This window comes from Microcaecilia unicolor, chromosome 11 (genome assembly GCF_901765095.1).
Source record: "Microcaecilia unicolor chromosome 11, aMicUni1.1, whole genome shotgun sequence".
In the NCBI taxonomy this organism is placed as follows: Eukaryota; Metazoa; Chordata; class Amphibia; order Gymnophiona; family Siphonopidae; genus Microcaecilia; species Microcaecilia unicolor.
Window position 1 is genome coordinate 41104348 of NC_044041.1, and position 26098 is coordinate 41130445.

Here is a 26098-nt window from a genome sequence, read left to right on the forward strand (position 1 = left end):
CTGGTCAGCGGCCATTTCTGGCCAGTTAAATAACTTTGAATATTGGGGGGAATGTATTTATATGCCATTGGTGGAAAAGCTCATCATATAACAAGAGGAAAAATACATGGTGGGCCCCCCAACCTTAGTCCAGGCAGCAGCATCACCTCCATTTGGGGAGGCGGGGCCAAGGTTCCCTCCTAGATGCACAGTCTCTCCAGTGTTGTTGCCAAAGCGGGCAGGGAGGGTATGGGTTTCCTGTCTGTTAAACTTTTGGTTTAGATTGTGGTCTGCATCCCTTACAGGCAGCCCCAACACCAGTAAAGAAGAAACATACGGACAGCTGCTTATTATATACAGAGTGATCTGAACTTAATTTTTATGTTTTAAATGGTTTTTCAGGGGAGAATCCAAGGATTCCATCTACACATGCACAATCTGTAATGGGTCATGTCGTTATGGTACATGACTCTGTGGGGAGTTTCAGCATTAAATTTCAACAGAAACTGAGACGTAGCAACTATGTCACTCCAAAAAATTATCTTGACTTCATCAATACCTACTCAAAACTGCTGGAAGAAAAAACCCTATTTAATATAGGTAAGAGGTGGTATGGAAAAGTCTATTTGATATAGGCAGTCAGTTATCAATTGATGAAAGGATTGTATTCACATCAGTACTCATATAAGAGCAATTTTCAAACAGTTACAACTTACCCAGGTACTTTCGATACACATGCTGTACTCCAGTTTTCAAAGAGAAATGACCAGTGGTGGTGGTGGTGGTTTTTTATTTTCTCTGAAAATTGGCAAGAGCGAAGTGTGCAAGCTAAAAATGTCTACATATTCTGTGCTTGCAGTTTGTATGAGTGGCTGAACAGGGGGAAAATAGTATGCATGGTATTTCAGAAACCAGATATACGTGTGCTGTTTTCCTCCTCTGACCTAATCATGCTCATTGCTAAAAGTTCACAATGTATGGAACCTGCATATGCTCTCAGCCACATTTGAGGAAGACAATCTTCATTCAGTCCGTGTTCCTTGGAAAATACCTTTGGAAATTACTCTGGTTGCGTCCTCCATGAATGTAGATTCTACCTAGGACCTGCATATATTCTATTGTCATAGAATATATGCAGCTCTGAGTAAAAATCATTGTTTAGCTGGTAAGGTAGAAGTCCTTCCAGGTTAAGCAATTCCGAATTCTTTGTAATGTTTTGTGGTATGGGTTCCAAAGCCCCAATTATTATTGGTACCACTATTGATTTCTTTTTCCATATTCTTCCAATTTCAATAGAACAAATCTGGAAATAGAAATCCTTTTACTAAGCCGCAAAAGGTTCTACGCACACCCAACACGCCCCAAAATAGAGTTGCCGCCCGGCCTACTGAGTGACTTGCGGTAATTTCATTTTTGTCGTGTGTCCGATATGCGCATCCGAAAAATATTTTTTATTTTCGGACGCGCACATCGGATGCGCGCCAACTAGCATTTGGCGCGTGTAGGTCATTACCACCCAGTTACCATGTAAGACTTTACCGCTAGGTCAATGGCCAGCGGTAAGGCCGCAGATCCAAACTGGGCGTGTGGCAATTTTGATTTTGCTGCACGTCCATTTTTGGCAAAAAATTTTAAAAGACCTTTTTTACAGGCGTGCTGAAAAATGGATCGACGCATGCCCATAACCCGCGCCTACACTACAGCAAGCCATTTTTCAGTGCACCTTAGTCAAAGGACCCCTAATATTTGTAAATGTAGCCAGTCTTTGATATTAAAACATTATTTAATATTTGAATTACCTATGAAAGTAAGACAATTGATAGCTTTTGTTCAAACAAAAACAAGTACTGTGGATAAAATCTTAAAACATAAGCATACGGAGTTGGAATTTTACCCTGAAAATGGATCTTGTCACTTTTTCTTGTCCAGCACAATGTAAGCGCCTGGAAGGTGGCTTAGATAAGCTGAAGGAAGCAAGCATTCAGTTGGTGGAGTTAAACCTGAAGCTAGCAGAGCAGAAGATAGTACTAGCAGAGAAATCGGCTGCATGCGAAGCATTATTAGAAGAGATAGCTGTCAACACGGCTGTGGGTAAGCTTGGCTTTATTTTCATTGGTGTACATAGAAGCATAACTGACATTATATAGTGAAGAACCACCTCAGAGTTGTACGGAAAATCTGTATCTTCAAGTGTTTACTTCCTACAGGAAATCAAGAATGTTCCAGGCTAGACTTTATAGATTTGTACTTATTTTCTATGAGTTTTGCTCAATTAAAATGAGCTGTCATGGCAGTGCCAAGCGCAGGACATTATTACTGCTTTACTAGTTCAGTTTGCAGACTTTTTTCCTTCCAAAAAATGGGATCACATTCAATAAATTGATTCTTAGGACTTAAATTCAATTTAGTTTGAAGATGCTATATTGCCACAAAAATTTAAGGGTGGATATACTGATGTTCAAAGATGGTTCTCCTCTTTTTATGACTTATAAGCCTGGGAGAATACTTTAGATTTTTGCACATAGTAACATAGTAGATGATGGCAGAAAAAGACCTGCACGGTCCAACCAGTCTGCGCAACAAGATAAACTCATATGTACTACTTTTTGTGTATATCCTACCCTGATTTGTACCTGTCCTCTTCAGGGCACAGACCGTACAAGTCTGCCCAGCACTATCCCCGCCTCCCAACCACCAGCCACGCCTCCCACCACCAGCTGTGGTACAGACCGTATAAGTCTGCCCAGCACTATCCCTGCCTCCCAACCACCAGCCCCGCCTCCCACCACCAGCTCTGGTACAGACCGTATAAGTCTGCCCAACATTATTCCTGCCTCCCAACCACCAGCCCTGATTTTTGCACATGGATTTTGTGACCTTCAAACTTATAATTAAATCACTGCATGTTCAAGTACATCTGTTAAACTTGAGTCTTGTTACAGCTGAGGAAAAGAAGAAACTTGCTGAAGAAAAAGCTATTGAGATAGAGGAGCAAAATAAGATCATTGCGGTGGAGAAGAAGGAAGCAGAGAGTGCCCTTGCTGATGCGATGCCTATTTTAGAAGCAGCTAAACTTGAACTGCAAAAACTGGACAAGTCTGATGTGACTGAGATCAGGTAAGCAGAGTGGGACCTCTCAGAGCACATACCATTTAAAATGGCATAATTTACTCTTCTTCCACCCTCCCGTTTCCCCCCTCTACCAACCCCATTATTGATTTTCCTCGATAAAACTTAAAAAAAAACAGTTATGGAGCAAAATGACTTTTAGACAAGTGGTGGTAGTAGGATAGAATAAATTGCCCAATGAGTTAAGAAATTTAACTCTTATTGAAGGCTTTCAGAAAGCTTTGAAAACTTTTTTATTTGCAGAAGACAATATTTTAGTTAAGTACATAAGCATTGCCATACTGGGACAGACCGAAGGTCCATCAAGTCCAGTATCCTGTTTCCAACAGTGGCCAATCCAGGTCACAAGTACCTGGCAAAATCCCAAAAGAGTAAAACAGATTTTTTGCTGCTTTCTTTTAGCAACTGTTCCAAACCTTTTTTAAACCCTGCTAAGCTAACTGCTCTTACCACATTCTTTGGCAATTAATTCCATAGTTTTTGTATTGTATTATTGTTCTTGATGATGTGATGGATGTATATTAGGGTCAATATTCAGACCATGGGAGTTTGACCAGTTAAACTCCTGCAGTCGGTACTAAGCCCGGATATTCAGTGCCTGGCTGTTTCCGGTGATCGGCATTGAATATCCAGTTTATTTTTGGCCGTTTTAAAGATAATCGGCTAAATCAATATTCAGACTTAGCCAGTTATCTTTAAACTGGCCAAAGATATAACTGGTTTAAAAATTGGCGGATAGCCAGTTATATTGGGTGATGTGAAGGGGCATAATCGAACGGAAACGTCTATCTCCATGGGCGTTTATCTCCGAGAACGGGTCCATGAAGGGGCGGACCGAACCGTATTTTCGAAAAACATGGACGTTTATCTTTTTTTGAGCTGGGCGTTTTTGTTTTTCAGCGATAATGGAAACCGAAAGCGCCCAGCTCAAAAACGAATAACTCCAAGACATTTATTCGTGGGAGGGGCCAGGATTCGTAGTGCACTGGTCCCTCTCACATGCCAGGACACCAACCGGGCACCCTAGGGGGCACTTTTACAAAACAAAAAGGTAAAACAGCTCCCAGGTGCATAGCACCCTTCCCTTGGGTGTTGAGCCCCCCAAATCCCCCTCAAAACCCACTGCCCACAAGTCTACACCATTACTATAGCCCTAAGGGGTGAAGGGGGGCACCTACATGTGGGTACAGTGGGTTTGGGGGGCGGTTTGGAGGGCTCCCATTTACCAGTACAAGTGTAACAGGTGGGGGGGAATGGGCCTGGGTCCACCTGCCTGAAGTCCACTGCACCCCCTAATCACTGCTCCAGTGACCTGCATACTGCTGCCAGGGAGGTGGGTATGACATTTGAGGGTGAAAATAAAAAGTTGTGAAACGGCATATTTTGTGGTGGGAGGGGGTTTGTGACCACTGGGGGAGTCAGGGGAGGTCATCCCCGATTCCCTCCAGTGGTCATCTGGTCATTTAGGGCACTTTTTGGGGCCATATTCATGGAAAAACAGGGTCCAGGAAAAGTGCCCTAAATTCTCGCTAAAAACGCATATTTTTTTTCCATTATTGGTGAAAGGCGCCCATCTCTGATCGCCCGATAACCACGCCCCAGTTCCGCCTTCACCACGCCTTCGACACGCCCCCATCAACTTTGTCCGCATCCGCGACGGAGTGCAGTTGAAAACGTCCAAATTCAGCTTTCGATTATACCGCTTTATTCGTTTTTGTGAGATAAACGTCTATCTCCCGATTTGGGTCACAATATAGGCGTTTTTCTATTTCGATTATAAGCAGGACAGCCAGCTATCCACTAGCCACTAACCAGGGATATTCAGTGGGAGATAACTGGTTATCCCCCTTTGAATATCAGAAGATAGCCAGTTAAGCGCTATTTAACCAGTTAGCAACCATTCTGACTGGTTAAATAGCACTGAATTGTAAACCATCTTGAATGGCTTTGGCCGAGAAGAGGATCTATAACAAAATGTTAAATAAATAAATAAAGCCAGCAGATGTTGCTGCAGTACCGCCATCCATCTTCTCTCCCTCCTTGGACTTGAATGTGTCTCTTTTGTGCTGTTGTCTGAACCACAAGGCTAACCTGAGAGTAATTTATATTCTAACCCCTATACTGAGCCCATACACTTCTATAAAATGAAGTTTCAGATACTGAAAGTCATCTTCTTGGTGGCAGTCACTCCACTAGAAGGGTAAATAGACTTCAGGCACAAATAACTTACCCAACTGTTGCAAAAGAAATGCACTGTAGCTAAGTGGCTCTTAAAGCTTATCTCCATTGATTACAGCAAAGCAGGCTTATCTTAACAAGGCCATGTCAAGATAGTGAAGCTCTACCTTGAAACTATCGCTGGAAAACAACTGTGGCATGCTACAAGCAGTGAGCATGCAAATTACTGCCACGTTAAAATTGAGACAGTAATCTGCAGCTCATTACAAAAAGTCAGTCTTCCAGTCAGTGCCTGAGCAGCTATTGGCTCAAGCACTGTCAGGAAGGATGACGTTTTAAAAAAATTGCTAGCAGTCATCAGCCCCAATCTCCTCCCTTCCCTGCGATATTTCAAATAAAAACAAACCTTACTACCCCTGTAGTTTAGTGTCCCCCCCTCTCTCTGTGTTCCAAACAAGTTCCCGGTAGTCTAGTGGCACCCTCCCCCTTTCCCCAATTAAAAAACAATTAAATCCCTCCCTGGTGTCTATTGGCACCCTCCCACCCCCAGACCCCTTCCCCAGAATTGTCCAAGCCCACCCACCATACCTGACCACGAGAGGCAGAGCGATGCCCACTTGCTCTTGCCTCTAGCGCCGCCATCTTGAAAAATGGCAGGCACTGCCCCATGTAGTCTATCGTGGGATGCACCAGGTAGGGACACTGTGCCATATAAGGAATACCAGGGATTTAATTTTTTTTTTAATCAGGGAAAATTGAGAGGGGGGAAGGGAGGACTACTAGACTACTGGGGACTTTTTGTTGTTTTTAAAAATCAGGTTTCCAGACAACCTAGCAGGTGTAAATGCACACTGGTAATTTTCCTTCAAAAAAGTTTCAAAGTGAAAGTAGGCATGCAGCTTTATTTTGAAAATCCTGCCAAGTAGGTGGAGTGAAAAGCACGTGTGTGTTATGTTATAAATTTACCCCTATAATTGTGATCTGTTCTTGCACAGGAGATGTCATGCGGTCTGTTCCCCTTCAATGCGGTGCATTTTGCCATATGATAAATATCTTTATGAAAAACGTGTTGGAAGGTAGCCTCAACAAAGATATATCCAGTTGTGATGTATTTGTAAAGTTGTGATCATTGTTTTGTTTTTTTGTTTTTTAATATCTATTTCTAGGTCTTTTGCTAAACCCCCTAAACAGGTGCAGACTGTTTGTGAGTGTATTCTGATAATGAGAGGATATAAGGAAATCAGTTGGAAAGCTGCGAAAGGAATGATGTCTGATCCAAATTTTCTACGTTCTCTAATGGAAATGGATTTTGATTCTGTGACTCAAAATCAAGTCAAAACTGTCAAAGGTATTGCATCTGTTAAGTACATAAGTAATGCCATACTGGGAAAAGACCAAGGGTCCATCGAGCCCAGTATCCTGTCCACGACAGCGGCCAATCCAGGCCAAGGGCACCTGGCAAGCTTCCCAAACGTACAAACATTCTATACATGTTATTCCTGGAATTTTGGATTTTTCCAAGTCCGTTTAGTAGCGGTTTATGGACTTGTCCTTTAGGAAACAGTCCAACCCCTTTTTAAACTCTGCTAAGCTAACCGCCTTCACCACTTTCTCCGGCAACGAATTCCAGAGTTTAATTACACGTTGGGTGAAGAAAAACTTTCTCCGATTTGTTTTAAATTTACTACACTGTAGTTTCATCGCATGCCCCCTAGTCCTAGTATTTTTGGAAAGCGTGAACAGACGCTTCATATCCACCTGTTCCACTCCACTCATTATTTTATATACCTCTATCATGTCTCCCCTCAGCCGTCTCTTCTCCAAGCTGAATAGCCCTAGCCTCCTTAATCTTTCTGCATAGGGAAGTCGTCCCATCCCCGCTATCATTTTAGTCGCCCTTCGCTGCACCTTTTCCAATTCTACTATATCTTTCTTGAGATGCGGCGACCAGAATTGAACACAATACTCAAGGTGCGGTCGCACCATGGAGCGATACAACGGCATTATAACATCCTCACACCTGTTTTCCATACCTTTCCTAATAATACCCAACATTCTATTCGCTTTCCTCCTTGAATATTGCATGAATATTTCAGCTCTTCTTTTATTTTAGGAAATGAATGTTGCCCTTAACTTGCTTCCAGTGTAGATGATGGGATGACTAAACTGAAATACTGCCCTGGGATATTTTAGCTCATGACATGGGGTAATTTGGAGTAGCCTGGGTCATTGCAAAGTACACATGTACTTTTACTATTAATGCTTTGCAGCTAAATTTTAAAAGAGCACTGAAATTTCAGTACCATTTAATGTGTATTTTAAATTCATCTAAAGTGTTTGTACTTGTTATTGTGCAAACTATGGAGGGAATTAGCAAATATGCTTTACAAAATGCTAATTATGTAGACTTTTAGTACATTTAAAGAGTCTGTGTATTGTGAATCCCTTTTAGCTGCTCTGAGTGCAGTTTTTATACTGGCCAGTTTACCAGGATAAATCTGTATTTGTTTGAAAATGTGTCCTGTCAGTTTGATTCCAATGGGGAAAGCCTGTCAGGTTTTGAATTCAGTCTAAAGAGCTGCCTGATGGATTTGGATTTTTGGATTTAATTATTTGTCATTTCCACATCCAAACTTAAGGCAGATTCCAGTTCAAACACAGTAGGTATTTCCCCATCCAGAGGTCTTACATCTAATCTGTACCTGAGTCCACAGTCACAAAGACCACAAGTGGGAGAAGCGGGATTTGAATTCCAACATTCCTGGTTGTCATTCTGCTGTCCTAAAACTCTCCTGGAAGCAGTATAGACAAACTGAAAGTAAAGGAGGCCATTAGCAAATCTAAGGCTGATATTTGAAGAGGCCGATATTCAAACTGTTTATCTGGTGAACCTTTGGCAGTAGCTAGACAGAAAAAGACAGCTTAAATTTTTCATTCCTTGCTCCAGGCCCCCCCACCCAATCACCAGTTAAATTTTGCCTGAGCAAATTTTTGACACACAAAATTTACCTGTACATAAAAGAGGTAGTGCTCGGGGAATTTCTGGGGCACACAGACTTTAGCCAGATAATTTCGATCAGCTAAATAGTCATCCTGAAGTTCTATGTACACAGCTTTCTCTGGATATATTTAGCAGAGCACTTTGCAGGTAAATTCTACTGAATATCTGAGTAAATTATCTGAATATCTATACTGTTTAGCAATATGAACCTCAGAGTTTTCTGACAATAGAATGATGAACTACATAAGAACATAAGCATCACCATACTGGGACAGACCAAAAGTCCATCAAGCCCAGTATCCTGTTTCCAGCAGTAGCCAATCCAGGTTTGCTTGTCTCTGGAATAAGCAGTGGATTTTCCCAAGTCCATCTTAATAATGGCTTATGGACTTTTCTTATAGGAACTTGTCCAAATCTTTTTTTTTCAAAGCCCGCTAAGCTAACTGCTTTTACCACATTCTCTGGCAACAGATTCCAGAGCTTAATTACATACTGAGTGAAGAAATATTTTCTCTAATTTGTTTTGAATTTACTACTAAACAGCAAGCAATTCATGTCTACCCATTCCACTCCACTCAGTTTTTATAGACATCTATCATATCTCATTTTCTAAAATTGGATCATCCATATCTGTCCTCACACCAGTAGATCCAAAACATCCTCCAAGGGTCAGAAAAATACCAGGGATCTGAAAATTCTGTCTTGTTCTGATTGTCATAATGTACAATTTTCTGTTGGAGATGCAGAATAGGCCAGAATGGGAAAAAGCCCTTTGCAAATCCGTCCAAAACTTATAGAAGCCAGGTTTCTATATGTTATACACAAACATAGGGATAAGTCTTAAAAACAAACAAACTTGGAAGTAACTCGGTATTTCTGTTTCCGTTCCTCATCCAGCTAACTTAAAATCGCTGAACACGTCCTTTGAAGAAATGGAAGCAATCAGTAGAGCAGGGTTAGGAATGTTAAAATTTGTTGAAGCTGTAATGGGCTATTGTGATGTGGCCAAAGAAATCAAGCCCAAAAGAGAAAAGGTATGGAATCATGATAAAAAACCTAATATGTAGGAAATTGTCATTTGTGCTTTTCTGGCATAAAAACACATTTTTTTGGGGGGGGGGGGGGATAATTAAAGGCCTCCTCTTCTACAAAGCTGCCTATTCACTTTGAGTGGCCTGTGTCGGCATTACTGCACTGGCAGCCGCTAGCGCGGCTTTGTAAAAGGGGGGAAGGTGTGGTAAAAGTTGGCCTTTTACCAGTGCCGTAGCGAGGGTGCCTGACACCCGGGGCGGGTCGCTGCTGCGCACCCCCCCGGGTGCAGGGCACGGCGCCCCCCCCCTCCGGAGCGCACCCCCCCCCCCCGAAACGCACCGTACCTTTCAGCGGGGGGGGGGGGGGCAGGCGGGCGGGCCGACCCGCCCCCAGTGCACGTCACTGGGAGCTGCATCGGCTCTGCTCCTTCTCTGCTTTCTCTGCCCCGGAACAGGAAGTAACCTGTTCTGGGGCAGAAAGAGTAGGGAACCAGCGAGCCGACACCCCCCCAGCGTGTGCACCCGGGGCGGACCGCCCCACCGCCCCCCCCTTCCTACGCCACTGCCTTTTACCACACCTTAGTTTACTACAGGAGTCACTAACCTGTGGCTTCTCGGTATTGCTGGTGAGTGATTCTCACAGTATAAGAATAATGTAACTTGTGAGAAACCTTACATGCTGCTTTATTCTGCTCCCCTGGTGCATTGGGATGCAAAGCCCTTTTAGCCGTTTGAGCCATTTTGCTGATACTAATTTGTATTGTGCTGTATGATGACACTGCCCATGTTTGGCATTGTTAATACTGTGTTCGCTGGACAACATCATTTACTAAATGGTGTAAAATTGGCAAGTAATAGTATTCAAGGAGTTTGCACCGGCTCCAAAGCAGACACTGAATCCATAACAATCTTTATTCAAAAGGACCTGATGTGGCCACATTTTGCCAAAGAGGCTGCATCAGGGGTATAAAGACTGTTCTGGATTCTGTGTCTGCTTTGGAGCCTATGTTTTCTGTTCACTGCAGACCACGAAAGCCTCTTCTTTGTGTTTGTGGACTTTTTATAGAGTTTGCACCAGCCTGTAGTTTTGAAAATTGCTCTATTTATAAATAATTACACAAAAATGATCTTATTACATTTTTGTATCTGCTCCCTTTTACTGCACCTGGGGCAAGTGAAGGAGCAGACCAGGAGTGAAGAAGTAGCCTAATGGTTAATGCAGCGGACCTTGATCCTGGGGTTTGATTCCCACTGCAGCTCCTTGTGACTCTGGGCAAGTCACTTAACCCTCCATTGCCCCAGGTACAAATAAGTACCTGTATATAATATGTAAACCGCTTTGAATGTAGTTGCAAAAACCATAGAAAGGCGGTATATCAAGTCCCATTCCCATTAAACTCTGGCCATACCAGTAGACACTTACTGGTAGTTGTTACCTTTTTAAAATCATGCTTTTAAGTGTTAGCACTACATACTGTTTCCCTCTCTTCCCCTCATCTACTTTATTCTCTGCTTTGCACTAGTGCTATTATGTTGTACTTTTCACCTAACATTGTAAGCCACATAGAGCCTGCCTTGGTGGGATTATGCGGGATATAAATGTTCACAATAAATAAATAAATAAATAAATAAATAAAATATGCAGTGGACTCTGATTTCGGTGAACTTGTGGAGTGAAAGTATTGTATGATAAACCGATGCTCTGAGAGCTAGGATTAATGACACGGGGTTATGCTTATAATTCAGGTGGCAAAGCTTGAACGAAATTATTATTTAAGTAAACGTGAGCTGGAAAAGATCCAAGAAGAGCTCTTGGCCATTCAGAGGGAGCTCGCAGCTTTGGGGGAGAAATATGAGGCCGCAATGAGAGAGAAACAGCAACTTCAAGAAGAAGCTGAGATCATGGAGAGGCGCCTGATTGCTGCTGACAAGCTGATCTCCGGTTTAGGATCTGAAAACGTGAGGTAAGCTGACTTGATGTAAAAGGTACTAAGAATAGAGAGGATGAAAGAGATAGTTCTGTTTTGTATTTATGGGGAAAATGTTGAACCTATTGTGAACCAAGAGCAGCAGAGATATTGATCTGTACGGTATTATCCTGTAATTAACTAGGGGACCCTTTTACAAAGGTGTGCCAAAAACTGGCCTGTGGCAGTGTGGACACGTGTTTTGGCGCACATCGGACCCTTATTGTACATTGTCTGGAAAAAAGGGATTATTTTAATGGGGTGGGAAATCGATGTACAGCAAAATGAAAACCAGTGCACGTCCATTTTCTGCGTGAGACCTTACCACCACCCATTGACTTAGTGGTAAGGTCTCACGCGCTACCTGGGCGGCGCATGCCAACTGCCGTTTACTGCTGGGTATGTGCCCCATGGTAGAGAATAGAAAATATTTTCTACTGTGTGTTTTCAGCATTTGCCAAATTCGGAATTACCACCCGGGGTAGGTCCTTACGTACCTTTGTAAAAGGGCCCCTAAGTATTCATTAAGATATTTAAACTCAAAACTTTTCAACTCTGATTTAGGGTCACATCTGTATGTGACAATCTCAGATGTTCCACTGTAGTGTAGATGAGGGAAACAGTGAACCATTTATAAATGTAGCAAAAATTTTTGTGGGAAGCCCTCTAAAACTGATGTATTAGACTGATATCCTGAAGACGAAATGGTTTCTGGAATTTTCAAATTACTGGTGTCACTGATATTCCTCAAGGTAGGTGGGAGCACCAAGGTAGACTTGCTGAGCCAAATGGTCTTTAGTTTCAGATGTCTACTGTGTTACTAGGTCGTTGTTGGATAAAATCAAAACTTTAATTTTCTTTATTTTTAAACCTGTTTGATTGTAAGCTGAAAACATGTCACAGTATCTTGCTTGAAACTAAAATTTAAAATAACTTTGCATTAGTATCCATATGTAAACTGAAAATGAGACAATGGGGCCGATATTCACACAGTGGGAGTTAGCTGGAGTAACTCCCGCGGTCCGCGGTGATGCCAGATATTCAGTGTTGGGCTGTTTCCGGTGACCGGCATTGAATATCCGGTTTATTTTTAGCTGGTTTGAATTTAACCGGTCAAGCTGATATTCAGCGCTGGCCAGTTAAGTTCAGACTGACCAAAGATATTACCATGTATGCACGCAGCCAAATATGGCTGCCAAACTTAGCTGACTTTGCGCTAATAATCTGTGGATAGCTGGTTATATTGCCTGATATAACCGGCTATTTGATAGGTGCTAACCGGCAATTAGTGGCGGCCCTACCATTAGGCCAGCTGAGGCGGGAGCCTCAGGCGGCACTCTTTATAGAGCAGCATCTCACTTCTTTCCACTCCCCACACCGGCCACAGTCTGGCTTCTCTCACCTTCCTTTTTCTCTCCCCTTCCCCGAGTGTACCTTCTTTTTTAATTTTCCAAAAGTCTGCGGTAGTGGTGGCAGCGATTCTCATACACTTCCCTGCTGCCAGCACCGGCTTCTTCTCTGTATTGCAGCCCTCCTCTGAGGAAACAGGAAGTTACATCAGTGAGGTGGGCCACAGTACAGAGAAGAAGCCGGTGCTTGCGACAGGGCAGTGTGTTGGAATCGCTGCTGTCGCCAACTTTTGAAAAAACAAAAAAGAAGGTACACTCAGGGATGGGGGTTGAGGAAGGAAGGGGAGAGATGCCAGACTGTGGCCGGGGAGGGGGAGGAAGTTGGGTGACAGAGAATGTGAAGGGAGAGATGTTGGGTGGGGAGAGGGGCACAGTGGTCAGGGGATGCTATCTCATCCTTGCCTGAGGCAGCAGATTGCCTTGGTTCACCCCTGCCGGCAATATTCAGTTGGGGATAGCTGGCTATACCCGGCTGACTATTGCCGGATAGCTGGCTAAGTGCCATTTTGAATTGTTTTGAATTTCAGGAGGAATATCTTATAGGGTCAGTCCCATGGCTCAGGTGGAGTTTGGAGCATCTTGAAGCTCCAAGAAGGAAGGACAGCAACTGGCACAGTTCTGGCAATGCCTGTTGCAGCACTGAAAGCTTCAGTCTCTGAGGAGACTTTTTCTGCTGCTCCTCAGCCAGTGAGTGATCTTGTGTCTGCAGAGCGAAAAGCCCCTGTGTGCTTTTCCACCAGTGTGGGTAGTTATAAAATTACCTCAGCAGTGCATACATTAAAATAGTTCACATTTGCCAAACAATATTGTAAGGAAAACAATCTTCTCTCTTCAATAGGTGGGCAAATGACCTGGAGGAGTTAAAGCAGCAGAGAGTGAAATTGTTAGGAGATTGTCTGCTTTGTGCTGCGTTTCTTAGTTACGAAGGGGCTTTTAATTGGGATTTCCGTAATGAAATGGTTTATTCCACGTGGCAGCAAGATGTTTTGGATCGAGAAATTCCTGTTAGCCAACCTTTTAAACTGGAAAATCTTCTTACGGATGAGGTTGAAGTTAGCAGGTATGTCATAATTGTTTATTCATATTTGTGATGACAGCTAATTCCTTTTTGGTTTTACCTTCAAACAGGGTGGGAAGTCTTTATAAAGCCTTTTTTATGTATTTTTTAAAACCATGTTTTGTAGCCATCTACTCAAGAAAATTCTATTTGAAACTATGAGGCCGATTTACTAAAGGGCCTTAAGCCCTTAACGAGCCTTTGCTGGACCCTAACAGACTGCCACAGAAATGCAATAAAGCATTTTGCAATATTTTGCTTGTTTGTGCTTGCTAACCCACGTGTTAATAATTTTTTAGAAATATTTTGGGAGGGGGCATGTCATGGGCAGTGAGTGAGCATTCTTGCATTATCTGGCTATCGTGTTCTGATTAGCACGTGCTAACTGGACAACACAGAGTTAATGTGGGAGCACCTAGCACCTCCTAAATAGGAGGCAGTAAGTGGTCCTGCATTAGTTCTGTGCACTTATCTCATGCTAATGAGAACATTAGCATATGACGTGCTATTAAAACAAATGAAAAACCCAAAAAAATGCCACAGCCAATCGGTTAACCCGTATTAAGCCCGAATTTTGTCGCACTTTTGTAATAGGGCCCTTTAGTATATCCAAGTTAATTTTGTTAGACATCTTAGAGCACCTATTTATTTATTTATTTATTTATTTATTTATTTATTTATTTATTTGTTGCATTTGTATCCCACATTTTCCCACCTATTTGCGGGCTCAGTGTGGCTTACAATAAGACTTGAATAATAGAAATACATTTGTTACAACTAAGTTATGGATTACATTGAACAGAGTTGTGCGAGGCATTCGAATATCGTTGGTAGTATAACAATGAGACAAAACATAGAGACATTAGAAGGAGACAATGGGAAAAAAGGGCATTATTAGGCGCCTAGACATATAGTGTACATAGTTCCGTGGACGAATGTATGGTTGACTGGATAAAGGGATGATGGATCAGATGTGGATGTGTATTGCATTGTGGACAGTGAGTGGTCTCTATGTGTATTGGCTCTTTCCATAAGTTTGTTCGAACAGGTGTGTCTTCAGTAGTTTACGGAAGGAGGCTTGTTCGTTGATCATTCTTAGGTTGCGTGGTAATGTATTCCAAGACTTCGTGCTCTTGTAGGAAAAGGTTGACGCGTGTATCGTCTTGTACTTCAAGCCCCTGCAGGTTGGGTAATGAAGGTTGAGGTGAGTTCGGGATGATCTTTTGGCGTTTCTAGGTGGTAGGTTTATTAAATCAGACATGTACGCTGGGGCTTCACCGTAAATGATCTTATGGACTAGTGTGCAAGTTTTAAAAGTAACGCGGTCCTTGAGTGGAAGCCAATGTAGTTTCTCTCGTAGTGGTTTTGCCCTTTCATATTTAGGTTTTCCGAAGATGAGCCTGGCTGCTGTGTTCTGGGCTGTTTGAAGTTTCCTTAGTATTTGCTCTTTGCAGCCAGCGTATAATGAGTTGCAGTAATCCAAGTGGCTAAGGACGAGGGATTGCACTAGGCTGCGGAAGACGAATCTTGGGAAGAATGGTCTAATTCTTTTCAATTTCCACATGCTGAAGAACATCTTCTTGGTTATGTTGTTTGCGTGAGTTTCGATTGTTAGATGGCGGTCGATAGTCACTCCAAGGATTTTTAGTGTTTCTGAGATTGGAAGTTTTAGGTTTGGTGTGTTTATCACGTTGAATTCTGTTGTGTTGTATTGGGAGGTGAGTATCAGGCATTGGGTTTTTTCTGCGTTCAGTTTCAGGCGGAATGCATCTGCCCATGTGTTCATGATGTGTAGACTTTTATTGATTTCGCTGGAGATTTCTTTGATGTCTTGTTTGAATGGGATGTATATTGTCACATCATCGGCGTATATGTACGGGTTGAGGTTATGGTTTGATAGGAGTTTTGCTAAAGGGATCATCATTAGGTTGAATATAGTTGGAGAGAGAGGTGATCCCTGTGGGACTCCACATTCAGGTATCCATGCCTTGGACGTGGTTGAATTTGATGTGACTTGATACGAGCGCAGGGTTAGGAACCCCTTGAACCAATTCAAGACATTTCCTCCGATGCCAAAGTATTCAAGTATGTGTATTAGGATTTCATGATCAACCATGTCGAAGGCGCTGGACATGTCAAATTGTAAGAGGAGTATATTGTTGCCGGTTGCAATTCTTTGTTTGAATCTGGTCATTAGGGTGACTAATACTGTTTCTGTGCTGTGATTCGAACGGAATCCTGATTGGGCATCATGCAGTATTGAATGTTTGTCTAGATAGTTTGTGAGCTGTTTGGTTACCATACCTTCGGTTAGCTTGGTTATTAGTGGTATGGATGCAATTGGCCTGTAGTTGGTTATTTCGCTCGTGTTTTTCTTTGTGTCTTTAGGAATTGGTGTGAGTAGGATTTTTCCTTTTTCTTTTGGGAAGAGTCCATTTTGTAGCATGTAGTTTATGTGATTTGTTAGGTTTGTTATGAATTGTTGAGGAGCAGTTTGCATGAGGCTATTTGGACATATGTCTAGTTTGCAGTTGGATTTGGCATATTTTTTGAGAGTTTTAGAGATGAGTTCTTCTGGTAATAGTTCAAATTCGGTCCAGGTTCTGTCTGCTGGGTGTGTTCCTTCTTCTGGATCTAGACAGTCTAGGAGAGTGGTGTATTCTATAGTGCTGGCGGGTATTTTTTGTCGTAATTGTACAATCTTCTCCTTGAAGTATTTTGCAAGGTTGTCAACACTTGGTGTATCTTTGCTGTTGGTTGTAACAGGTGTGGTGTCTAACAGTTTGTTCACGAGGTTGAAGAGTTTATGTGTGTCTTTGTAGTTTGGTCCTATTAATGTTTTATAGTGTAGTCTTTTTGTCTGTTTGATGGTGTATTTGTATTTTCTCCGAAGTTGTTTCCAGTCGTTTAGTGTTTGTTCATCTCTCTTTTTATTCCAGGCTCGTTCAAGTCTCCTGACTTGTGTTTTCAGTTTTTTCAGCTCTTCGTTGAACCATGGATTTGCATTTTTCCTGTGTGATGTTCTGGTTTGGACTGGGGCGATTTTGTCTAATGTTGTTGTGCTTATATCGTCCCATTCTTGGAGGAATTGGATGGTGCCAGCGTTTGCAGTCCATTCACTCTGGTATTGTGGAATCTTCCTGTCTGTCCATCCAACCAACCAACCAACCATAAAAAGTCCTTCAGAGTAAGATTGGACCAATGGATTTCCACAAAATGAGGATCTAGAAGTGATGCTTCAGGCATTCTTTACTGAAAAAGCAATCATCTAGAGTCTTGATAAAAATGATCACAATGTCCACCAAAGCATGTTAAAACTGTGCCCAATGACTCAGCCAAATGACCCGACATGGATCCGTGTTTCGGCACGAATGCCTGCCTCAGGAGTCACAAATCTGATGTTTACAATATTCCAGAAGATGATCATACACAACCAATCTATGGTACCAGCACATACCAAAATGTTAAGGCTTCTCTGTAAGTAGGACAGAGTGGAGGGGTGGTAGGAGGTGTTCTCTGGTTCAATCGATCCTTTAGTACAACTCCAAGAAGTCCATGGAATTAGTTCCAGAAATCAACAGCTGCTGAGAGCTCTTTCGCAAATAGGAGGACCATTAAGCTCTCATGGCTTGCATACAACCTTATCTCCGGAGCTAAGAACACCACCCTTACAACCCTGGCCATCTTCACCCAATGCTGCAGCTATGGAGTCGCTTACTGAAGCTGCAGCAGACTTGGGCGAAGGTGCTTGAGGTTGTAACTCCAGACTCAAGGTTGCATATGATCATCTTCTGCAATATTGTATACATCAGATGTTGTGAACCCCGAGGCAGGCATTTGTGCCAAAACACAGATCTGTTCTGGGTCTTTTGGCTGGGTCATTGGGCTCAGTTTTAACATCCTCTGGTGGGCATTGTGATCGTTGTTATCAAGGTCCTGGATGATTGCTTTTTCAATAAAGAGTTCTTGAAGCGTCACCTAGTTCCTCAATTTTGTGGGAATCTATTTATCCTACTCTGAAGAATTTGTTGCGATTTTCAGCATAGGGTTATGTTCTCCTGTTTGTAATTTTGTCCATCCAATTGTTTTGTGAAAGGTGAACATTCACAGTGGTTCATGTTGTATGTTGAGCAGCAGAACCAGAGAAGAGAGTGGGAGGAGTCTTGCTGCCCTGCTGCTGCTTTCAGTCTTTGCTGACCCCAAAGAACATTTGGGGAGAGGGCAAGAGAGATGACTGAAAGAAAGAGCACCTCTGTGCAATGCTTGTAGCATGTGCTTTCCAACTTGGAATAATGTACAATGCTTGAGATAACAGAATTGTTTTCTTTGTAAACAGAGACACTACAAGTAACCAAATGTATAGAAATACAGGACTTTCATATATTGAATTCCTAGGTGGGGTTCAGAAGGGCTGCCTCCAGATGAGCTGTCGGTTCAGAATGGCATTCTAACTACTCGAGCCAGTCGCTTTCCCTTGTGCATAGATCCCCAACAGCAGGCATTAAATTGGATCAAGAAAAAGGAGGAAAAACACAATTTAAAGGTGAAGCATGAGCTTTCATGGAAATATAAATCCCATAATTTCTGATCCAATAGGAATCTGTTGATGTGTTTTTTTAGTTAATGTAATTGTTAACTCGGTAGCAGTGCTGTGCAGTGCCAGGCAGAAGGGCCCCAGTTCAATTGTCAAATCTTCTCTTCTGTTTGTCAGCTGGGGCTGGAGATACTGTGAAGCCAATGTTCAGCTCCTTAGTATAGGGAATTGTGGGCCATAGCTTAAGAGTGACATCTAATGGACAGATTGGGGGCCCATTTTGCAGAGCCCCATATCATCTCTACATGAGCAGTTTAGGGATTTTGGAAGGGATATAAAAAAAATCTCCAAGTAGTTGTGTCAGATCCTAGTCCTGATTCTGACTCAGCTGAGAGTACAAAGGAGGAAGGAAAAACTACCAAGTAATAGACCTTTTACTAAAGGGCCTTAAGCCCTATTGTGTGCTTAGCGTGGGAAAAGCAGGCTACTGCAAACGGTGTTAAAGCATTTTATGGTATTTTGCCTGATTGTTTAACTAATATCTTTTTAACAGGGGGTGTGTTATGGGCGGAGAGTAGGTATTTCTGCGTTATCCAGCTAGTGTGTGGCATTAGTGCTCACTAACTTGATAAATGTAGGTTTAACATAGGAGCACTTAGCGCCTTGTTTTTGGAGGTGCCCCACACTAATGGGAACATTAGTGCATGACCTGCAAAAAAAAGGCCCGACTTTAATCCCGTGGTAAATCTGGGGGTTAGTGCAGGAAAGTCCCATGTTAGAACTTGCTAAGTCCAGATTTCACCGCACCTTTGTAAAAGGACTCCTTAAAAACAGAAAAAAAGCAAGGTGGTGAGCACGATAAAAACATAAAGAGCTCGATTTTGTAAATGGTGCTCAAAGATAGATGCCAAAATGATGTGCACTGAGCTAGTATTCTGTAAAAGGCGCTCTGCATGGAATGATCTTTACAGAATATTAGCTTATAGTGCATTATGCAGTACTGGGTGAACTTCTACTGTTTGTGTCCCAAATATGGCAAAACAGGGCAGACTTTTTTTGGTCCCGATTATGGATGGTCAGTCTGTAACCTTTAGCATGTCTGTTCTCTTTCAGATTTCTTCCTTCAATGACCCTGATTTTCTTAAACAGCTCGAAATGGCCATAAAGTATGGTTTTCCTTTTCTGTTCCAAGATGTAGATGAATATATTGACCCTGTGATTGACAATGTCTTAGAAAAGAACATAAAAGGTGCCCAGGGAAGAGAGTTTATCTTACTGGGAGACAAAGAAGTTGACTATGATCCGAATTTCAAGTTGTATCTAAACACCAAATTGGCTAATCCCAAATACTCACCCTCTGTGTTTGGAAAAGCTATGGTTATCAACTATACAGGTACAGTTATAAACATTACTGGACAAAAAAATGATTATAATAATAGACATGTAATGAGTGAGCAAAGGGTACCACATAAATAGATGCCTATATGGAATGAACTTCAATGTGCCCCTTTCTAACCTTTGCATTGCTTAGAGCAGAGCAACAAACAAGAGGTTTGCAGTTCCGACCTGTAGGAGAGTCATTGTTTATGGCTTAGCTGTTTTCACTGGCTTTCTCTCAGATTTTAGGATTTTAATCACCATGAAGACAAAAAATGCATGCCATACCAGACCTGCCAGAGACCTGAACATCTGGCTATTCCTGCACATCAACAAATTGCAAACTGTAGTGATTGGCACATTAGTTATCAATGACTGCTTCCTTAGCGTCTGCGCCAGACCATTCCCGATGAGTGGGTAATATGTCCTCCTACCAGTAGATGGGGTGACTGAGAACTACTAGACACTTGCATATAATAACCTCTGTGCAGTCCTGCCCCCCTTCAGTATTTCTCAATCTCCTCATCAGCATATGGTAGGTAGATCTGGGCAGTCCTGTCCCTTGTGGCCCGGTTTGGCTGCTGTGCCATCCTGTCATTTGGGATTGGCGTGTTGAACAGCAGAAGGTAGAACACCTGACTTTGTAGTTTGTCAAAGGACCAAAAAAACGTGTTCTAGGAGCCTGTCTATAGTGGGTCCTGGCCCCAGGGGACCCTTGGGTGTGCACACTTTGCGCTGCGGGTCCCGCCCCCACTGGGCTTTAGAGTTGTGGTTGCCTTGGCCCCCTCTTCCCTTCCCGGGCTGACTGGGAACAACTGTTTTTAAGCTTTGCAGTGTTTAAGATAGCAAAAAAAAAAAAAAAAAATGCAGCTCCCGCTGTATGGCATGTGGACTTATTTTTGGGTCACATACCTTCTAGGCAGGCAGGCGTTCCTTTTTGATGTGGTGGTTATTCCTGATTTTCCTGAGGAATTTTCTCTGGGAGCTCTGTTGTTCCACCATCTTAGCTTTGTCAATAGAAATACTGAAGGGGGGCAGGACTGCACAGTCGTTATTGTACAGCAGTTTCTAGTAATTCTCAGTCTCTCATCTGCTGATCGGAGGGCATATTACCCACTTATTGGGAATGGTCTGGAGAGACTAAAGGAAAGAAAATTAGCAGGTAAGATCTAATTGGGAATGGGCTGTGTTGGCATTACCACACCAGCAGCTGCTAACACAACTTTGTAAACAGGGGGTTAAATGGGAAGACTAAGAATGTATCTTTAAACTGTTTGTTTACAAAATGCCTTTTCCATGGCTCTGTACAAAACTTGATATGTTGACTCCTTACAGATATGAAGAAAGTATAGGCAGATGAGTTTTAAAGGGGGAGAGATAATCAATGTGGAGGATTTGCTGTGTCATAGACTGTCTGTCACAGAGAAACGAGAATTGGTGGGGAGGGGTACAGTATGAAGCATGGTTGATCATGTGGTGTAGTATTATATCAGTTTACTAAGAGGGGCATTTTTGATATAATGTGTAAATCTGACTTTGGATGTTTTGCTCAAAACATCTAAAATTCAAGTGGTGAATATAGCAATATTTGAAACAGAAAAACATTTATCTTTTTGATTTGAAAATGGCCATTTGCTAGATGTTTTTGTGCTCAGTGCACTTCTCTTTTTAGTCCATTTACGTAAAAAAAAAAACCTAAGGGAAAAATGCACAAAAACAAGCCATTGGGACGTATGGGGGGGCGGGGTGGGGGGCAGTATTCTTAGTAGACTGGCCATACAGACATCCCAGCAGAGCAGTGATGCACCCTAGGGGCACTGCAGTGGACTTCACATAACAGCTCCCAGGTACACATCTCACCTAAAACCTAGTGTACCCAACTGTACACCTCTACAATACCCCTTATATCTGCAAGTGTCACCTATATGTAGGTACAGTGGGTTTTTGGGGAGTTTTGGAGGGCTCACACTTTCCACCACAAGTGTACCAGTTAGAGTGGGATATGGGCCTGGGTTCCCCTCTCTCTTCAGTGCACTGCACCGACCACTAGGCTACTCCAGGGACCTGCTTGCTGCTCTAATAGACTGGCCATAACATCTGAAGCTGTCATAGAGACTGGTATGTACTGTTTCACAACTTTGGGGGTGGGAGAGAGTCAGTGACCACTGGGGGAGTAAGGAGGGTATGCTTTAATCTCTCCAGTGGTTATTTAGGGCACCTTTTTGTACCTTATTCCTTATAAAAACAGGTGTAGACCAAAATGTTTAAAATGAAACTCTGGACGTTTTTGTTTTGTTCCATTATAGCAGAAACATTTAGTTTAGTAATGCCCAAGTCTTGCCCCAACACGCCCCCTTGCAATTTGCACACACCTCCGACGAACTGCATACCAAAACGTTTAAAAATGGGTTTTGAAAATAGCGATTTGAACATTTTGCCAAGGAAAATGCCCAAATGCCCATTTGTGTTCCTTTTTGAACTTTTTTCTGTTTTGAAAATGAGCCCTTAAATGATCTTATGAGAAGGGTGGTTGGTGGATGAGGTTAGGTTATGGGTTTTATCCTATAAATGAGTGAATTGGATTTCTTCTTTCTGTCTTGAAATTGGGTTGTTTAGCATTGGGATGTGGAGTGAGGTTGTTGTATTGTGAGTGATGTTTGATTAGCGTACATTTATATTAATATAGTTTTTAAAGGATTGTATTCCATAATAATATAGAGTGAGAAATGTGACATTTAAGTAAGTAAATCAAACTTTTTGAAACACTTAATTTGTTTATTAGGAAAAATATAATTTCTAATTGCATATATTTTAATTTTCCATAAATAGTGACGCTAAAGGGTTTAGAAGATCAGTTACTTAGTTTTATTGTGGGCTTTGAAAGAAAAGAACTTGAAGAGCAAAGAGAGAACCTGATCCTGGAAACTAGTGATAATAAAAAACTGTTGAAGGACTTAGAAGATTCCCTTCTTCGTGAACTAGCAACATCTACGGGAAATATGCTAGATAATGTGGAGTTAGTCAGTACCCTGGAAGAGACAAAGACAAAAGCTACAGAGGTAACAGAATACTTGCTTTTGCATGTCTATGTCATATTACCATCACAGCTACCTTGAGCATTTAAACATAAAATTCTTTACAACTGCATTTTAGTCAAAGAGGATTTTGTAGCCATGTGGATAATCTGAAAGATTTCCATAGCATCCCACAGATCAATCCAGAGATTTGTGGGTTATGTCCCTCTACCAGCAGGTGGAGATAGAGAGAACTTCAGAGGTTTACTATATGTGGTCATGTGCAGTCACCTCAACTTCAGTATTCTCTCTATCTAGCAGGTGGATGGTTATATCTGTGCAGCTCTGGATTGATTGGCGCCTGGCCTGGTCCCCTGGGTCTAGTTGAGCTTCTGGGGTCTGAGGTATCCCGTTCCTGGGACTTGGGTGCATACCTGGTGGTGCCAGGTCCCTCCCTTCCTCCCCCTTCAACCCCTCCTCTCTGCCTGACTGGGGTTTGTGGTTCTTACTCTCCTGACTTTAAAAGGAGTCTGAGGTTTCTTTTGCTCTGGTGTCCTCTCCTGCCTTAAAAAAAAATGCCGTTTGAGCACTGTTAAAAAAAAAAAATCTCCTCAGTCCTTGTCCAGCACGGCAAGCTCATGCCGGTTTGCAGTACTGGCTGAATGGTGTGAGGATCTTAGCGATTTATGACCATGTCATTCAGCCTTTCCATGTTGCTGAGGATATTTTTGCAAGGTCATGGTCGCAGCTTTCCTTTTTGAGGATGAATTGCAGGTTCATCCATACCTCGTGACTGGCTGATTTGCGGCTCTCTCTATCAAGAGACTCTGCAAACTTCATCCAAGATACCTACTCGTCTTCAGTCCTTAGGATTGGTAATCAGTGTCACCAAGAGTCGTTGTTTCCCTCACAAATCTTAGCTTATCGGGGAGTGCTGTTCCATAGAGGCTTGGGAAGTCCTTTCTTTCTTTTGCTCCTCAGCAACAGGTGCCAACCCAAGTCAGGTTTTACTTTCTCTACCAGGTCCAGGATATGGGAATAGGATCACCTTATGAGTACAAGGTTCTCTTTTTTGGATATTCCCCCATGGGCCTGAGTCCTTATCAGACCACTTCAGGGGTTCCTTCTCTGCTTTGGTCTCCATCTGTATGGTTCCCTTAAAGCCAACTTAGTCTCAATGGGTGATTTCAACACAGCTTTCTGCTGATATTTCAGTTCTGTCTCCCTGAAGGTGGCTATCTGCAGCTTGTAGGCTGCTAGGCTGTGCCGTAGCTGGCGGCAACAGATTTCGGATCCCTTCCAGAAGGTAGACAGTCAACCGCCTCCTCACTGACCAGATGGAGTCGAGGCCAGCTTATTTGCCAGTTTTCTTCTATGATTTGTTTCGGGCACAGCCTGTGATTTGATGTAGTTGCGCTGCTGGGTGGTGAATGCAGCTTCTAACGATGGCTGGTTCAGCTCACTTTTCAGGGCAACTATTGTTTGAGGACTCCATGAAGTTGGTGGAAGACCTGGGTGACTTATAGACTCAGCGTCTTCCTGAGGACATGTCTACAAGTTATTTTCGGTTGGGTCAGGCTCGCCCTTATCTTTACGACACTACTACTACTTATCATTTCTATACACCAGGGCTATCGTCCTGGGCAGCCTAGTTTTCTTTAGCAATCCAGTCCAGGCAGGTTCTCGGAACTCTCGACTTTATCCGTTTGAGATCCTCTGGATTTCTACTGGTGACGGTGCACAATACTGTCTTTTCTGCATACGGTGGTTTCTGCCTTCCATCCCTTTCCACCTTTTTCTCTTCCCGCTTCTTGGATGTTCACCAAATACTCCTATACTATTTGGAAGTGACCAGTGAGTTCCATTGGTCAACTCTGCTTCTTGCTTTGCTCGGAACCACAGAAAGGTACCATAAGAAGGCTCGCCATTTAGATTGGCAGATGTGGGCATAGCGGTTTTGATGTCAGGAGGAGCACACCTTTTGTAGAATAGGCGTCAGTGTGAAGCTGAAGAGCTGTTCCGCATAAGTGCCATTTTATTCAAAATCCTTTTAGGGGAGCAGCTGCTCCCCTTGAACCCCACCTAGCTATGTCTCTGCATAGTGGGGCAGTGCCTGGGATGACCCACTGAGCAGAAGTGACTTCCTACATAGCCTTATGCACTGCTAAAGACTGTAGCGGTCTTCTAGTGCTCAACATTTTAAGATTAGCAGATGTAGTGGTGGCAGGATCAGAAGCAGAATAATTCAGAACCTGGAGAGCCTTAGCCTGAGGATCAATTCCTTGGCTCAGAAGGAATGGATCCTCAGAAGCTTAGTCAAGATTGGGTGGCAGAGCCGGTGGGGGGAGGCGGGGCTGGTAGTTGGGAGGCACGGCTAGTGCTGGGCAGACTTCTATGGTCCGGTCCCTGAAAATGGCAGATACAAATCAAGGTAAGGTATACACAAAAAGTAGCACATATGAGTTTATCTTGTTGGCAGACTGGATGGACCGTGCAGGTCTTTTTTTTGCTGTCATCTACTATGTTATATAGGAAGGTGGCGACTCCTTACGAAACACCCGCACTGTGGTAGGATCATCAGATTCCTGACCTGCTGAGCAGAAATGCCTCCCGGCATACCCTCATGTTGTCGTCTGGCTGGTCTCAAGAAAGGGGATCTGGTTTCAAGAGCCGCAGTGGTCGTTGGCTGAGAGAAGCAATTTCTTCAGCTGGCCTCTGTATGGGACAGTCTCTCCCGTTGCGGGTAGCAGCATTTTCTTCCAGAGCGCAGTTGACTTCCTTTTCCGTGTTCCGTCTGGCTTTCATGGCTGCCCTTTGCAGTTCGGCAACTTGGTCCTTTGTCCTTCCATAGAATGACTTTTGCAGATCGCCCACTTGATCTGCTGTCCTTCCCTTGCCAGGCTTGGCAGCGCTAGGCATTCCAGATTTGATGTGGCAGCGCATGTAACTGCGGCCTGTGGATCATTGCTCCAGGCTGCTGAGGTTGTAGTACCCCACCCCACTTGAGGACTGCTTTGGTACATCCCACAAGTCCCTGGATTGATCTGTGGGACGCTATGGAAGGTAAAATTAGTTCTTACCTGATAATTTTCTTTTCATTAGTCCCAGCAGATCAATCCAGAGGCCCACCCTTTGTTGTTCTGGGTTGAGTGTTTTCTTCTAGTTACCTCAGTTTCATGAGATTCCTTCATTTAATTTTTGGCTACAAAAAAAAAAGGCAAAACGAAACAAATCAAAACATAAAGGAAACCTTCTGTTACCCTCCCTCAGGAGCAGTTGAGGAGCTTACATGGGCTTTATGCAGGCAGGAGAGGACTTCCTCTTTTATTCCACTGCTTTGGTAGCAACAATACTGAAGTTAAGGTGACTGCACATGACCACATATAGTAAACCTCTGAAGTTCTCTCTATCTCCACCTGCTG

General features: G+C 42.9%; 1 protein-coding gene across 1 annotated transcript in view; it reads left to right on the forward strand.

Moving 5' to 3' along the window:
* DNAH10 (dynein axonemal heavy chain 10) overlaps positions 1–26098 on the forward strand; it is a 327414-nt gene that overhangs the window by 221644 nt on the left and 79672 nt on the right. Inside the window, exons 55-64 of the mRNA XM_030218355.1 lie at positions 382–579; positions 1909–2070; positions 2922–3096; positions 6453–6634; positions 9185–9321; positions 11065–11282; positions 13533–13754; positions 18147–18294; positions 19399–19678; positions 22492–22721. Coding sequence (XP_030074215.1) covers positions 382–579; positions 1909–2070; positions 2922–3096; positions 6453–6634; positions 9185–9321; positions 11065–11282; positions 13533–13754; positions 18147–18294; positions 19399–19678; positions 22492–22721 — 1952 coding nt within the window. The remainder of the gene's footprint in view (positions 1–381; positions 580–1908; positions 2071–2921; positions 3097–6452; positions 6635–9184; positions 9322–11064; positions 11283–13532; positions 13755–18146; positions 18295–19398; positions 19679–22491; positions 22722–26098) is intronic.